At 44.0% G+C, this 16,192-nt stretch overlaps 1 protein-coding gene across 1 annotated transcript in view; it reads right to left on the bottom strand.

Annotated features, from left to right (window-relative positions):
• PRR14L (proline rich 14-like) overlaps positions 1 to 16,192 on the bottom strand; it is a 73,071-nt gene that overhangs the window by 36,319 nt on the left and 20,560 nt on the right. Inside the window, exons 3-4 of the mRNA XM_011979019.1 lie at positions 12,356 to 12,428; positions 295 to 5,500 (exon numbers count right to left, since the gene is read on the bottom strand). Coding sequence (XP_011834409.1) covers positions 295 to 5,500; positions 12,356 to 12,428 — 5,279 coding nt within the window. The remainder of the gene's footprint in view (positions 1 to 294; positions 5,501 to 12,355; positions 12,429 to 16,192) is intronic.

Below are 16,192 nucleotides of genomic sequence, written 5' to 3'. Positions count from 1 at the left end.
AAAAAAAAAAAGAAGATTCAACAGACTTGATGGTTTGAGGAATGAAATGGACAGAAAAAAGAATGGTGTGAAATACAGAAGTAGGTTCTACAAGAAAATGGAGCAGGGCGTGGGGGGGTCCTATGCTTAAGAATTACTGTTGGATTTTCTCGGCAGATATTTGGCAAGGGAAATAGAAAATGCAGTCCCAAGAGGACTCTAAACAGCCTTGCACTTTCGGCAGTTCCCCTCTCATCTCCCCAGTGACAGGAAGCAAATATGGGACATTTGTAAAGAATAGTGGACAGATTTTACCTGCTTGTGGTACCCAGACTTGGTTGCCGCTTGCAGTGAGTGGAATGAAGAGAAGAGATTTCGAAGGAGCAGGCAGAAGGCCCATGCTGGCTCCAAATGGATAGGACTCTGCCCACCGAGTAGGGCAGAGAACAGAAGACCTTGTCCGCTATGGAGGCTGGAGACCGTAACCCTTTCAAGCCCTGTGTAAACTGGGTCATGAAGAGCCTCTGCATGGTAGGCATGTGGCTGGAGAAGCTCCGTTTTTTTGTCCAGATTCGGTAACATCCTGGGGAACAAAGTGCTAGAAGTGTGTGAAGGCCAAGGACAGAGCAGTCTGCTCTGGTCTGGACTATGGCAGTGCCTCCATAGTCTTGGAGAGGAGCTGGAGGCTGGGGAGGAGCCTGAGTGTGGGTCTGACTATGGAGGCCAGTGTCTTCCCTGAATGTGGCCATCCCAGGGCAACCATGGGACAGGAAGAAAGAAAAGGTCCACTTGGGAGGTTGAGACGGGCACTGGAGGGCCTCTCCTAAGGCAAGCCTTGCCGGAGCACAGTGCTCAGGAAAAGTCCTTGAGGACTCAGTCGTGCAATCTGAGCTGGATGATTTTACATGAAAGGATACTGGGAAGATTTCAGAACCAAACAGCAGGGACGGCATCTTGTTGCTCAAATCTATGAAGGTCATCTTGATGGATTCGAGAGAATAAAGTGCCACGGGCTTACTGTTAGGCCTCTTATCCCATCCACTAGCTGTCAAATATGGATTCAGCTGTTCTGTGTTGGATGAAAATCCATCCAGGAGCCTTTTATATCTGAGGCGCTTGTAGCTTTTAGCCATTGGAAGAAGTTCAGAGGAACTCCGTCGGTATCTTAGTTTCTGAGTCTTCATGGCTGGGGCCAGTTTGGAGGCAAGGATGGACAGCTTGTTTAGTAAGGCTGATTCTTTGGTAGTCTTCCTAAAATTCGGGCTCCTCAAGGGATGGCACGGTGTAGCTGTCTGCTTTGGTATGTGACTAATCAAGCTCTTGGTAGCTGCTGTTTCAGGTTCTAATCGTGTAGGTGCAGACAGAGTGCACATACTGAGAAGTCTGTGCGCTTTTGTGGGGACGGCATTGGAGGAACTCTTTAAAAAGGCAGAACTTCTGATTTTACCTATTTTTCTCCCCACAATGGTTTGCTCCTGATAGGAAACTTTCTTACAAGTTCGATGGGGCTGCTTCTTTAAGGGAAGCATTCCTTTCTTCGCAAAGGCACCATGTATTTGATCACACCCAGCAGAGGAGGGGTCCTCTGCTTTCCGAGGGGCACCAAGAAGGCAAGGACTTGTGCATGACTCAATGTCCTTCTTTAATGGATGATGTAAACTTTCCTCCTTCTGGTCTTCTAACTTCTGAGTCTGTGCCACAGTGTTGTCCTTGGCCAGCTTTGCTAGGGTGATTTCATTCATCATGGTGGACTTATCTTTGCCAACCTTGCCTTGGTTCTTATTTTGCGCATCATCTAAAAACAGACTAGATGATATGCATTGTTCCGATACTGTATGTGCCTTTTGTTGATGTATATATTCCTCTTCTTTCTGCAACATGTAGTCCAAAACCTCAGGGCTCTGCTGTTTTTCAGCATGATTAAGTATCCTCTGGCCTGTAACATGGGTCTGAGAGATGTTGCTCACATGATCGCCATTGCCAGCTTCTCTGGTAACCATCTCCTCAGATTGCTCCCCAACAGTTAAGTCACCCAGTAGTCCCCTCTGATGCTCTTCGGTTTCTTCTTTCACTTTAATTTCTGTTTTCACTGTCAAAGGCAAATGCCTGTCAGAGAAATTCTCGTGAGGGTGGCAAGCTTTACAAGCATTCTTTTCCACACAGGTACATATGCTGTCTCTGTCACTAGAATTACTCCTATCTCTTGATACTCTTTCCTTCATCTCAGGAAGGACTGCGCAGTCCTTTACATTTTCACAAAGCATTTCACCATCATTTGGTTTACAAAGATTTTTCAGGTCAGTTTCTTCACTGTTAATATTAGTTTCTGAATTTTCTTGAGAAGGCATTATTTCAACTGACTTCAGGCTTCTTAGGGAAACAGAGCTTACATCATGGCAAGACATCAACTCTTTTGAGGAAATTCCAAAGGTACTTTCTTTGCCAAACTCAGAGTTTAGTTCTAATCTTGATCCTTCAGTCATTTCTTGTGTTTCTCTGAGAGACGTTCCTTTATGTTGCTGTCCATAATGGGTATCGCTTAAAGACACATTTACTCTGCCCAATATTCTTTTATTTGGTTCATGATCTGCAACAGACTCCATCTCATGGGCACAAGAGTCTGAACACTTTTCCATTTCACAGTCTTTTAAAGATTTGCACACGTTTTCTTCACATGATTTTATTTTGAGAAAGTCCACTGTAGAAGCAGCAGTAACTGGGAAATCTGAGTCCTGGCCAGTTGTTCCTGTATGTGCAGCATCCAGTTCTCTCTGAGACAAGGTACTCCTTGAGTCCTCTTGGAATGCCAGTTTCTCTTGCCTTGCACCACAATCCAGTGGATTAGATGCCTTCACATCCAGCACACCTTCTGTAAGCTTATTACTACAGTCCGTGTAGACGATGTCTACCACACTTTCTGTGGACTCATCACAACCAGACATCTTGACAAAGGCTCCTTTCAAATTGCCTTTCTTTGGACTACCACAAGGTAGTGAGTTATTACTGCCTGAGCTGACCAGCAGATCCTTTTGGTTGTGGTTTACCTCCCCGTGAGGCTCGGTGACAGTCTCTCTGTGGTCACTACCTAGCATCTCCTTGGCTGACTGACCTTCACTTTTGCATTCATCTGGTCTGTTTTGGTTACTCTGACAATCAGGAACTTCATCTGCCTTCTGATCGAGTGTTTCAACTGCTTTTACGTTCTTAAAACTGGAAAACATAACAGTAGGAGACTGGTCCAACACTTTTTCAGGACTTGGAATGTTTACAGTCTGGTTTAGTTCTTGTATAGCATGATCAGAGATGTTATACTTACAAAATACAGTTTCTTTGGATACATCCTGCTCCTTTCCTTCCAGCCCTTCCTCACTGAGTTTGATGTTATTGGAGGTGTGAATGATTTTGTTTGAAATGCCACTATTTAACAAGCATGCTGTCATTTTGTTTCTGATCTTATCTCCTGGAAGGCTGCCATTCGTTTCTCTCCCATCAAGTTCCCTTTCTCCTGATGTATAACTCACTTTACAGCTGCTTTTTTCCACAGAGTGTCCTGTTCCTTGGCATCGGTGAGCACGGTGCTGAAATGCATTTTCATATTTTGTTATCAAAGAGTTATCAGCTTGCAGGCTGATTTTGCTGGACTTGAAAGCAGCACAAGCAGAACACATGTTTTCTTCGGATGCATTTTTTCTTACACAATGACAGTTAGAGATATCCTGAGATTGAACACTGTGACATTCTATGACAGAGGCCACTTGAGGAAAGCCAGCTGCTTCTCTCTTATTTGAGCGAAGCCTGGAATGTAGAGCTTTTGTTCCTGAATCAGCCATTTCTTTTTTTCTCTCTAGGCTTCCTGGTTTGATGTTTAAGGTGGGACTGTTTGAAGAGGCACCACAGGTTTGGTTACCTGGTGGAGAGATGTCTTTCACTTTTGTCTCAACGGGAATGGTTTGTATATCAGCAATGACATCTGCTCCACCCTCTAATGGAGGATGATGGCTCTGATGGGCATCTCTGCCTGTTGCTAAAGGCATCTCTTTGTTTAAATGAAATAGAGAGTCAGTTGGCAACTTTGCATGGTCTTGAGAATTAAGGGACACTTGTTGATTTAAAACACATTCACTTTCTACTTTGTTTACAACCAGTTCATTGGTACAAGAAAGTTCATTCATCTCACAGGCTATGCTCTGTTCATCTAAAAGTGGAATATCATCATGTGAGGTCTGTATAACTTTTTCTGATTCAGGTCTGTGATGAAATTCTGGGGATGGTGGCAACAGCGCAGTACCTTTCTTGGGTTTTAATACCTCACTTACAGGACTTATCTGATCCTCTGGCATTAAACTCACAATGGATTTTCTTTCAAACAGAAAATCATTACATGATGCTTCATTTAACTGGGTGTTGCTTTCTAGATTTCTCTGGATGCTGACTAAAGAGTTACAGTCTTCAGTGTAAAAAGATTTACTTAATATACTGGACTCTATGGGGGTTGTCTGTTCTGCCTCTTCAATCTGCATCAAGGAGGAAAAACTGCTTTCTTCAGAGTGTCCACCTGGATGGCTCATATTAGTGGAAGTTTCTTTATGGTCCTCAAGGTTTGTCAAGTTACCTTGAATGTGTAAAGTAATTTTCAAATCACTTTTATTTAACATTACTTCTGTGGCTTCAGTAAAAGAATTGGGCATTAATGAACTAGAGCTCCCTGTATGGAGACTGTCTTGAATGCAACAGTCATTGTGGATATTTTCCTTTGGGGAAACAACAGGCTCTTTTTCACCAGAACCACCACCACTAATCTCCTTTTCTGGTTCCCTGGCATTAATAAGAAAAGGTCCACCTCTCTCACTCCTAGGAATCAAAAGCTGTTCTTCATTTTCTTCTCTAGAAGCCAAGTTCTTCCCTTGATCGTCCCCCCTATAAAAATAACAATTGTCTGTCTTTTCAGCAGATCTTTTTAGCAAACCACCACCTTCAAAACCACAGTTTTCTAAAGATATTGTTCTGGACTCTGGACCAGACAAGTCTGATGTGAAACATGAAACTCCAGAATTTTCTTTCAAGGGGCTTGTGGCTGTGGGACTATCATGTGTAGAACTGGGTTGTTCATTATGGTGGCCATGAATCTTTTGGTGATTGTCATCTGCTTCACAGACAAGGTTTAGTTTACACAGCTCTTCCTTCCCATTGTCCACATTAGAAATGGCACTGCTTCCTGGTAATGACGACCAAGGACAACTTTTTAATTCTTCACATTCTTTTTCTTTAGGAGTTGCTTCTGTTAATACAGGGTCCACAAAGGTTAAAGGTTCTGGGGTAACTAATGTGCTGGTTTCTGAAACCTCATCACTGTTCATGATTTTGTCTAATTCTGGGAATTCGCTGCATCCAGCTGAGAGATCTTTACTCACATTGCCATTTTTGTGTCCTTCATTATTATCCGTCTTAGTCCCATTGACCTTCATACCTTGTACTTCAGTGGATTTTAGCAGAGTTTCAGCTGTAATCTGTACATTTCCTTCTGAACAAGAGAAATAAATCCAAATTAGTATGCAGTAATTAAAAATCATTTGGTCTACCTTCATGCATTTTATTATGCTATGCTATCAAGGGCAACAAGAAGACCCAACTCGAAAAGAAAACTGGAAAGTTAGCATGCTATATCATTGATTTTTTTCTTCTCTGAAAATACAACAGAGGGCCAAAATTATATCTGGCAGAAACAGGTAATTTTCAACAAATGCCTCCTGCTGAGTTATACAGAGTTCGCAAATCAATGCTGGACAACTGAATACAACATAGAAACATGTCCCTGTGTTGTACTCTCATTCAGTCTTAAGAGGCTTTCATTTTAAAACATTAATAAAGCAGACTCACAGTAACAGCTTATTTTACTAGATGACCATTTTTTCATTACTTGAAACTAGATGTCATAGATAAAATTAGTCCTTGGAAAAAACAACTATACATAAAACTTTATTTATTTATCTACTTATTTATTTTTTTCAGATAGAGTCTTGCTCTGTTGCCCATGCTGGAGTACAGTAGTGCAATCTCGGCTCACTGCAACCTCCACCTCCCAGCTCAAGTGATTTTCCTGCCTCAGCCTCCTGAGTAGCTGGGATTCTAGGTGCCTGCAACCACACCCAGCTAATTTTTTTCTTTTTGAGATGGAGTCTCGCTCTTGTCGCCCAGGCTGGAGTATAGTGGAACGATATTAGCTCGCTGCAACCTCCTCCTCCTGGGTTCAAGCAATTCTCCTGCCTCTGCCTCCTGAGTAGCTGGAATTACAGGTGCCCGCCACCATGCCTGGCTAATTTTTGTACTTTAAGTAGAGATGGGGTTTTGCCATGTTGGCCAGGCTGGTCTCGAACTCCTGACCTCAGGTGATCCGCCTGCCTCGGTCTCCCAAAGTGCTGGGATTACAGGCATGAGCCACCACGCCCGGCCCGCCCAGATAATTTTTTTTTTATTTTTACTAGAGATGGGGTTTCACCATGTTGGCCAGGCTGGTCTCAAACTCTCGACCTCAGGTGATCTATTGGTTTTGTTCCTCTAAGAGAACCATGACTAGCACACTATACACATGCGTATATGTATGGGTATATATACACATGATTTTATATATATATAAAAAACAGGACACCCGTATTAAACAGAAAAAGCAAAATGCAAATCTATTTAAAGATGCGCCAGGTGTGGTGGCTCATGCCTGTAATCCCAGCATTTTGGGAGGCCGAGGTGGGTGGATCGCTTGAGGTTAGGAGTTCAAGACTAGCCTGGCCAACGTAACAAAAACCCGTCTCTACTGAAAATACAAAAATTAGCTGGGCCTGGTGGCATATGCCTATAATCCCAGCTACTGGGGAGGCTGAAGCAGCGGAATCGCTTGAACCCAGGAGGCGGAGGTTGCAGTGAGCAAGATCATGCCACTACACTCCAGCCTAGGTGACAGTGCAAGACTCTGTCTCAAAAACCAAAAACCAAAACAAAACAAATCTAATTCCTGGTTAGGTGCAGTACCTCACAACAGTGATCCCAGCACTTTGGGAGGCTGAGGCAGGAGGAATGCTTGAGCCCAGAAGTTTGAACCAGCCTGGGCAACACAGGGAGACTCTGTCTGTACAAAAAATGTAAAAGAAAAAAAAAATCAGCTGAGCATAGTGGTGAGTGCCTTTAGTCCCAACTACTTGGGAGGCTGAGGCAGGAGGATGCTTGAGCCCAGGAAGGCAAGGCTGCAAAGAGCTGTGAACGCACTGCTGCACTCCAGCCTGGGTAACAGAGTAAGCGACCTTGTTCCAAAAAAAAAAAAAGAACAAAAAATCTAAAATCTATTTCTTACTAGAATATAAACTCTGTGAGGGTAAGGATCTTGTTTTGTTCTCTTTCTTATGGTTCGGCATAATGCCTGGTACATAAAAGCACAAGAGCACTTAATGAATGTTCATAAAATTAATGAACGAATACAGTTAGGTCAAATAAACAAATGCTATTAATACTGAGTTTCTAGGGCTTCCCTATACATTTCTCAATAGGTCCTGAGAGCAGCAATTACTATGAGAAAGAGCCCTGACTGTGAAGCCAGACCAGCTCAGCTTCAATCATGGCTCTGTGATACTTCTTTTTTTTTTTTGAGACAGTGTCTCGCTTTGTTGCCTAGGCTGGAGTGTAGTGGTACCATCATGGCTCACTGCAGCCTCCAACTCCTGGGCTCAAGTGATCCTCTCACCTCAGCCTCCCAAGGAGCTGGGACTACAGGCACACGCCACCGCATCCGGCTAATTTTTGTATTTTTTGTAGAAACAGGGTTAGTTATGTTGCCCAGGCTGGCCCTGAACTCCTGAGCTCAAGCAATCCTCCCGCCTCAGCCTCTCAAAGTGCTGGGATTATGGGTGTGAGTCACTGTGCCCTGCAGCTCTGTGATACTTAACTCTAAGTCTTGGTTTCTTCTATTGTAGAAGGTGGGGAAAGTACAATTACCTCAGTGCTACACTGAGGATTACACTAAATAATGCATGTAAGATGTCATGTGGGACAGTGCCTGCCATATAAAAGGCGCCTTTCCATTGCTCTGTTTTTTTATTTTACTGAACCTGAGAATAGTTAAAATGGAATAACTAGGCTAGACACAGCATTTTAACATGTTTGGAGTCAGCAAATAATACTAGATTAACAAATATATACTGCAAGCCACAGGTTTTCAGTTACCACTTACAAAAAGGAGCCTCAAAATCCTGAATCCACACACAATACTTATCATTGTGAAACTAGCCCACTTTCCCTGTTACAGCAGACGGTGCTACCTGATTCAAGAATTTGTAAGTACACAGCTGGGCGTGGTGGCTCACGCCTGTAATCCTAGCACTTTCGGGGGCACAGGTGGGCAGATCACTTGAGATCAGGAGTTTAAGACCAGCCTGGCCAACATGGTGAAACCTTGTCTCTACTAAAAATACAAAAAAATCAGCCGTGCATGGTGGCAGGCACCTGTAATCCCAGCTACCTGGGAGGATGAGGCAGGAGAATCACTTGAACCCTGGAGGCGAAGGTTGCAGTGAGCCAAAGATCGTGCCACTGCACTGCAGCCTGGGTGACAGAGTGAGAACCTATCTCAAAATAAATAAAATAAAATAAAAATAAACATCTAGTTCTCCAAATTATATAAGGTAGATTTTCCCTCCTTGACTACTTTCACCTCTTCCTCAAAATGTGTTTCCTCAATGCTCTTCCAATTTCTGGTGACCCTCCTAAATAAGTCTTCGTGGAAATCACTACTGTGGGAATGCAAGTCTCACAATAATGAGTAGGAACTAATATTGCCATTGTTCCTGATATCATTTCACCTTTCTTACACATAAACTTCCCAGACAAGCCCCGTTACAGGGAACTCTCTGAAAAACAAGATAAAACAAATAAACTTGGTGACATCAGTTTTGTAAAATTAACAGAAAATTATGTTGAAAGAGGCAAGTCAGGACAGCAGAAAGGGCGAGGAACCAGCAAGAATGCCTGATGGAGAAGATCTCCCCTGTGAGATGGCCACTCAACTCAAATACTCCCACCACTGCTCCCCCATGCCCACTTCTCATGTGTCTGCCCTACAGCAATCAAGAAATAAGAAATGATAGGCAAAACTGCATCCTACCAATTAAAGGCTCCTTCTGGTTATTACATAAGTCCTTTTAAAATGTTCAATCTGTTGCCATTTTACCTAATTGAGAGGCAGCAGACATATGATTGTGCCTATAGCTTACAATCATCTATTACATATAGGTGACAGAAAGAAAAAAACAAAAAAGAAAGAAAACTTAAATCTGGGGCAGAGCGAAGATTTTGGCAGCTGGAGCCCTGGAGACAAGTTTGATTTCTAAGAGGCATCATTCAGGTCTTCTTTTTTTTTTGAGACGGAGTCTTGCTCTGTCGCCCCAGGCTGGAGTGCAGTGGCGCAATCTCCGCCTGCCAGGTTTACACCATTCTCTCGCCTCAGCCTCCCGAGTAGCTGGGACTATGGGTGCCTGCCACCACGCCCAGCTAATTTTTTTTTTTTTTTTAGTAGAGATGGGGTTTCACTGTGTTAGCAAAGATGGTCTCGATCTTCTGACCTCATGATCTGCCCGCCTCGGCCTCCCAAAGTGCTGGGATCCACTGCGCCCAGCCGGCTGGCATCGTTCAGTTCTTAATTCCATAGCAAAGATAAAGTAGCAGATACCTGACCTTGGTAGAGCAAGCTGAAATGCTGGTCACACTACAGAAGAGCATGTGGGTCTATTTAAATCAAATCCATGGTGATAGCATATATTGCTCACGCTCTCAGGACTCAACATCTTCACAGGCCTGTCTCCATAGAACCTTCTTCTCTGGCTTGCTATGACTGGCTGTGACTTTGGACAGCTGAGCTTGCTTCCTCATGTGCAACACAGGAATACCCTGGAAGGTTCCTGGGGGACAGAATGAACTAGGCCATTGCTGCTAAAAACTCTAGTAGAGCTGCTGATTTCAAGTTCCCCTATACCAAACTGAAACCCTTATCCATGGGTTTGCAGGAGGAAAAAATATCAAATATTTTACCAATTTAAGTCATTAAATAAGCATGATATTAGAAGATGAAGAAAAGTGTCACAGAGTAATTTAGCTGCAAACATTACTCAGGAGAGTTCATCTTATCTAGGTCCAATGTGGACCAGCTTTTTAGGTGGAGAGCAGCCAGGTAATTTTGATAATGCAGATTTCCAAGCAGAAAATAACTCTGGTTCTCCTGTTTAAAAGGTCAGTTCAGTGGTTAAGTGAAAGTGTAGTTCAACAGACAGTAAATTCTGTGGTAAGATGTGGGTGAAAATATACTAAAGACAGAATATAGCAACACTGGAGCCCCACTAAAAAGATCTTGAGGGTGGGGTTAGGGGGTCACTAAACTGCATCCCTAGTAAGACAAGAACAGGGTGAGATTTATGTACAAAACAACATTTCTCATCTTCGGAGGAACGTGCTTTAATCTACACTGGATAGTCAAGCCTTTCAGCCACAGAGGAAATCTGTAGCAGCAGGAAGCAGGGTGATAAACTAGGACAAATGTCCTTTTTCATAAGAAAGATCTGTGCTTCCTTTTCTGTTCAGGCTGCCAAGAAGCTAAGAGTCAAATCTGATGTTTTATCACAGTAACAAAATGTTCATATAATTTAATGCAGAGGTCCCCAACCTTGGGCCATGGACCAGTACCCATCCTCGGTCTGTTAGAAATTGGGCTGCACAGCAGGAGGTGAGCGGCAGCCAAGTGAGCAAAGCTTCATCTGCATGTACAGGTGCTCCGCATGCTTGCATTACTGCCTGAGCTCTGCCTCCTGTCAGATAAAGAGCAGCATTATATTCTCACAGGAGTGTGGACCCTATTGTGAACTGCACAAGCAAGGCATCTAGGTTGCGAGCTCCTTATGAGAATCTAATGCCTGATGATCTGTCACAGTCTCCCATCAACCCCAGAGGGGACCACCTAGTTGCAGGAAAACAAGCTCAGCCTCCCACTGATTCTACATTATGGGAAATTGTGTAATTATTTCACTATATATTACAATGAAATAATAGAAACAAAGTGCACAATAAATGCAATGCACTTGAATCATCCTGAAAGCATCTACCCCGCCGGATCCGTGGAAAAACTGTCCTCCATGAAACAGGGCCCTGACTCCAAAAATGTCGGGGACCACTGACTTAGCGTATTCACTTTATCTTCTCTTCGTGAGGTTCTGATTATATTATATTATTTATTTATTTAGTGAGACAGGGTCTTGCTCTGTTGCCCGGGCTGGAGTACAGTGGTGTGATCATGGCTCACTACAGCTTCAACCTCCCAGGGCTCAAGTGATACTTCTGCCTTAGCCTCCCGAGTAGCTGGGACCACAGGTGTGTGTGCTGCCATGCTAATTTTTGCATTTTTCGTAGATAAGGTGTTTTGCCATGTTGCCCAGGCTAGTCTCAAACTCTTGGACTTAGGCAATCCTCCCACCCTGGCCTCCCAAAGTGCTGGGATTACAGACGTGAGCCACTGTGCCCAGCCTGGTGATTCTAGATTAGCCTTAATTGACACATAGTCCTCTCTAAAGTAATCTAAGATTATTTTTAGCCTTGGGGTGAGAAGAGGAGAACCTTACCTCAGCTACTCTCTTTTGGACCTCAGCTTTCTCCTCAATCAACCAACCAATCTGAAAGTAATAATCTCAGATCTCTATACCCAACCACTGTTTTGAGAAGCAAAAAGAGGTAATGAAACTGCCTTGAAAATGCTCAAGGTGACCTGGAGTAAACATTTTCTCTCATCCCTGACCCCACAGAACAAGAACAGGATACACTACTATATGCTGAACTATAGTGGGTACATGTCTCCTCTGTCCCAGTTAACCCTTCTAAACAGGCAAATATAGTATATTTGATGATATAAAATTCAATAAAGGTTCAACACACTCAAAAGAAAGGGACTTGCTGGGTGTGGTGGCTCATGCCTGTAATCCTGCACTTTGTGGGGCAGAGGCAGAAGGATCACTTGAGCCCAGGAGTTCGAGACCAGCCTAGTTAACATGGGGAGACCTTGCCTCTACAAAAAAAAACAAACAAAATAGAAAATTAGTCACGCGTGGTGGCTCGCGCCTATAGTCCCAGCTACTTGGGAAGCCGTGGTATGAAGACTGCTTGAGCCCAGGAGGTTGAGGCTGCAGTGCACTGTGCAAGTATGTCCAAGGGTAATACTAAGATACAATCTATGGCGAAGTTACAGTTTCTATGATTAAGTACACCTTACAAGGCAGGGACTTATAACCCTTATATTCTCAATGCAAAACAGAAACGGATAAGTGGATAAAGGAAGAGATTTGAGAGAAATAAATACCTTTGCTCCTTAGAAAATCTTCGGGAAGGTCCACATGTAAAAGTTCTTCGCTGGACTGCATCAGGAGATCCTCCTACAGTAAGAAAATCCAGCGGTCAAGGGGGATTCAGAAGATTCTGAGCTCATGAATATTATTCTTTTTTTTTTTTTTGAGACAGAGTCTTGCTCTGTTCCCCAGACTGAAGTGCAATGGCGAAAGCTTGGCTCACTGCAACCTCCACCTCCCAGGTTCAAGCCATTCTCCTGTCTCAGCCTCCTAAGTAGGTGGAATTACAGGCACCCGCCACCACGCCTGGCTAATACTACAGACAGCATTTCACCATGTTGGCCAGGCTGGTCTGGAACTCCTGACCTCAAGTGATCCGCCCGCCTCCGCCTCCCAAAGCGCTAGGATTACAGGCGTGAGCCACCATGCCTGGCTGAATATTAGTTATTTTTGAGAGACTTCTTTATGACTTTGGGAAATTAGCTAGCAGTCACAAGGATCGGGCACTGAAAGAAATCTCAAATTTAATTAAGTGTAAACAACAAAAATTTCTCCTTATCTAGAATTTGAGCCTGACAACTTTTTAAAGTTGTGACAGTAACAGAGGTATAAAAAAATTTTTTTAGAGGCAGAGGTTGCAGTGGGCCAAGATTGTGCGCCACGTCAGCTCACTGCAACTTCCGTCTCCCGGGATCAAGCAACTCTCCTGCCTCAGCCTCCCAAGTATCTGGGATTACAGGCGTCCACCACTATGCCTGGCTAATTTTTGTATTTTTAGTAGAGATGGGGTTTCATCATGTTGGCCAGGCTGGTCTTGAACTCCTGACCTCAGGTCATCCACCTGCCTCAGCCTCCCAAAGTGCTGGGACTACAAGCGTGATCCACCGTGCCTGGCCTAATTTTTATATTTTTAGTAGAGACAGGGTTTCACCATGTTGGCCAGGCTGGTCTCAAACTCCTGACCTCAAGTGATCTGCTCACCTCGGCCTTCCAAAGTGCTGGGATTAAAGGCATGAGCCACTGCGCCTGGCCAAGAAAATATTTATCTGTAGTTATATTTGATCCTTTCTCCCAAATGTTACTATTCTCTGCTTTTCCAGTTCTCAGGCTGAATGTCTGAGGTGTGAGAATAGATGCTATTTAAAATATTATTTCAAGTTAACACTTCATGGAAAAGCAAGAGTGACTGAGTTCTGTTCCAACCCAAGGACTCTCATCTACTAACTACATGGTGCTGACAGCAACCTTACAAGAGGGTGAAAGAATACATGGAAACCACACAAAACACCCAGCAAGACATCCAGTCAGGTCAGGGTACTCCATGAGCAGAAGCTTCCATTCTTCATGAGACTGTAGACACCTGTTATCCATCCCATTCTGTGAAAAAAGCCAATAGAGCTGTCACCGACAGATTCTGGCATGTGTGTGGAATGACTTCCATAAGCTTTTCCAAGGCTACCGGAGCCTCTGTAAAGTGACAGCACAGGTCAGTGACATACAGGCTCCTACAGATCCCAAAGGTCTCTGGTGAGCTAATGCAATGAAACCTTACTGGCTCCAGCCCCAGAGGGGTTGGTGGGATTTTGCTTTGTCCCACCTGTGGCACTAAGGTGCCCCTAGCTGGAGGCCCCAAAATACCCTGGTGGAGAGCCAAGCCCGCTGTTTCACCCATGTTCCTTTTCCTCGATTAGCCACAATTCTTTTTTTCTTTCTTTTCTTTTTCTTTTTTGAGATGGAGTCTTGCTCTGTTGCCCAGGCTGGAGTGCAGTGGTGCGATCTCTGCTCACTGAAACCTCTGCCTTCTGGGTTTAAGCGATTCTCCTGCCTCAGCCTCCCGAGTAGCTGGGACTACAAGCACACACTGCCATGCCCGGCTAATTTTTTGTATTTTAATAGAGACAGCGTTTCACCGTTGTTGCCCAGGCTGGTCTCGAACTCCTGAGCTCAGGCAATCTACCCGCTTTGGCCTCCCAAACTGCTAAGATTACAGGGGTGAGCCACCGTGCCCGGCCGATTAGCCACAATTCTTAACAGTGAAAGAGAGACTTCCCCCCTGATTGACTGACTTCTCTTAAAAGGTTCTGAGTTAAGAAAAACAAGTTATTCCTCACAGAAAGGCTGGAGACTTTACAGGGTTTGTGTTAATCTGAAATATAATCAAAATTGAATGAATCAGGGCCGGGCGCAGTGGCTCACGCCTTTAATCCCAGCACTTTGGGAGGCTGAGGTGGGTGGATCACCTGAGGTCAGGAGTTTGAGACCAGCCTGGCCAACGTCATGAAACCCTGTCTCTACTAAAAATACAAAAATTAGCTGGGCATGGTTGTGTGTGCCTGTAATCCCAGCTACTAGGGTAGGTTGAGGCAGGAGGATCACTTGAACCCGGGAGAAGGAGGTTGCAGAAAGCTGAGATCGTGCCACTGCACTCCAGCCTGGGCAACAGAGAGAGAGAGAGAGACACTGTCTCAGAAAAAAAAAAAATTGAATGAATCAAAAATAAAAGAGTGTGGGCTGAGGTCAAATGTGAGAGACCTCCCCCAACAGCCTTACCATGGTGGTGTGCAACCTCCAGATACAGTGGGAGCCCTGCTAGTCTGGGCTCCTGAATACAGATGAGGGCAACAGAACAACCTACTTGGATGCAATGGACGTGTAACGTGATAACCTCTGTAACGTCCCCCACCTCCTCCAAACAGTCAATCATATGATGAACACTAGCAGAAATGTATCAGACGCAATTTCCTTTTTCTACAATATTTTATCAGCTAAATGTTCTAACTTTCAGGATTCCTAAAGTTAAGAGTCCTAGGGCCAGGGGCAGTGGCTCACACCTGTAATCCCAGCACTTTGGAAGACCGAGGCGGGCGGATCACCTGAGGTCAGGAGTTCAAGACCAGACTGACCAATATGGAGAAACCCTGTCTCTAATAAAAATACAAAATTAGTTCGGTGTGGTGGCGGATGCCTGTAATCCCAGCTACTCTGGAGGCTGAGGCAGGAGAAAGGCTTGAACCCAGGAGGTGGAGATTGCAGTGAGCTGAGATCACGCCACAGCTCCAGACTGGGTGACAGAGCGAGACTTCATCTCAAACAAACAAACAAAAACAAAAAACAAAAAGAAAAACGTATACTAGGCTTTTGTATGTTATAGTTAAAATACAATTCAGATTGCGCTACTGCACTCCAGCCTGGGTGACAGAGTAGACTCCATCTCCAAAAAAAAAAAAAAGACAATTCAGAACTTTTTCTGTGTCTGAGTTGAACACAAATAATGTATCCTAGAAACAAAGCGTTTACAACATATTCAACCCAGGTGGATCTATCATTATCGGGAAAAAAATATGTAAAAAGTTTAACACTCTATAGCTTATATGTAAGTGCCAAAAACAAACAATAAAAATCAAGCATGGTATAGAGCTCTCAATGCTAAATCATCCAGGTGGGATGACACATGCCCATCACTGAATATCTTTGGTGCACAGTTCTTAAATAAGACCAATCTCTTCCACATCCTGGCTAGTAACTTTTGTATGCGCGACAGATTTTGACCTTCCTCTTACGAGAGTGGAGTTCAGAACTGAATACATTCTTTCACAATTCAGCTTGGCTCTTGCAGCTGTCCCTTCCACCGTGTCTGTTCTAAGACAGTTCACTCTCCTTTACTGCCTTTCTTCTCCCCTCCCCAACAGCAGGGTGATCTTGATCAAATCCCAAAATTATTAGTTACAAGCATTTTTTTTTTTTTTTTTGAGATGAAGTCTCGCTCTGTTGCCCAGGCTGGAGTACAGTGGCATGATCTCTACTCACTGCAAGCTCCGCCTCCCGGGTTGACACCATTCTCCTGCCTTAGC

Source organism: Mandrillus leucophaeus, unplaced genomic scaffold (assembly GCF_000951045.1).
Source record: "Mandrillus leucophaeus isolate KB7577 unplaced genomic scaffold, Mleu.le_1.0 Scaffold2, whole genome shotgun sequence".
Lineage (NCBI taxonomy): Eukaryota > Metazoa > Chordata > Mammalia > Primates > Cercopithecidae > Mandrillus > Mandrillus leucophaeus.
This window is presented reverse-complemented; position numbering and strand designations above follow the sequence as displayed.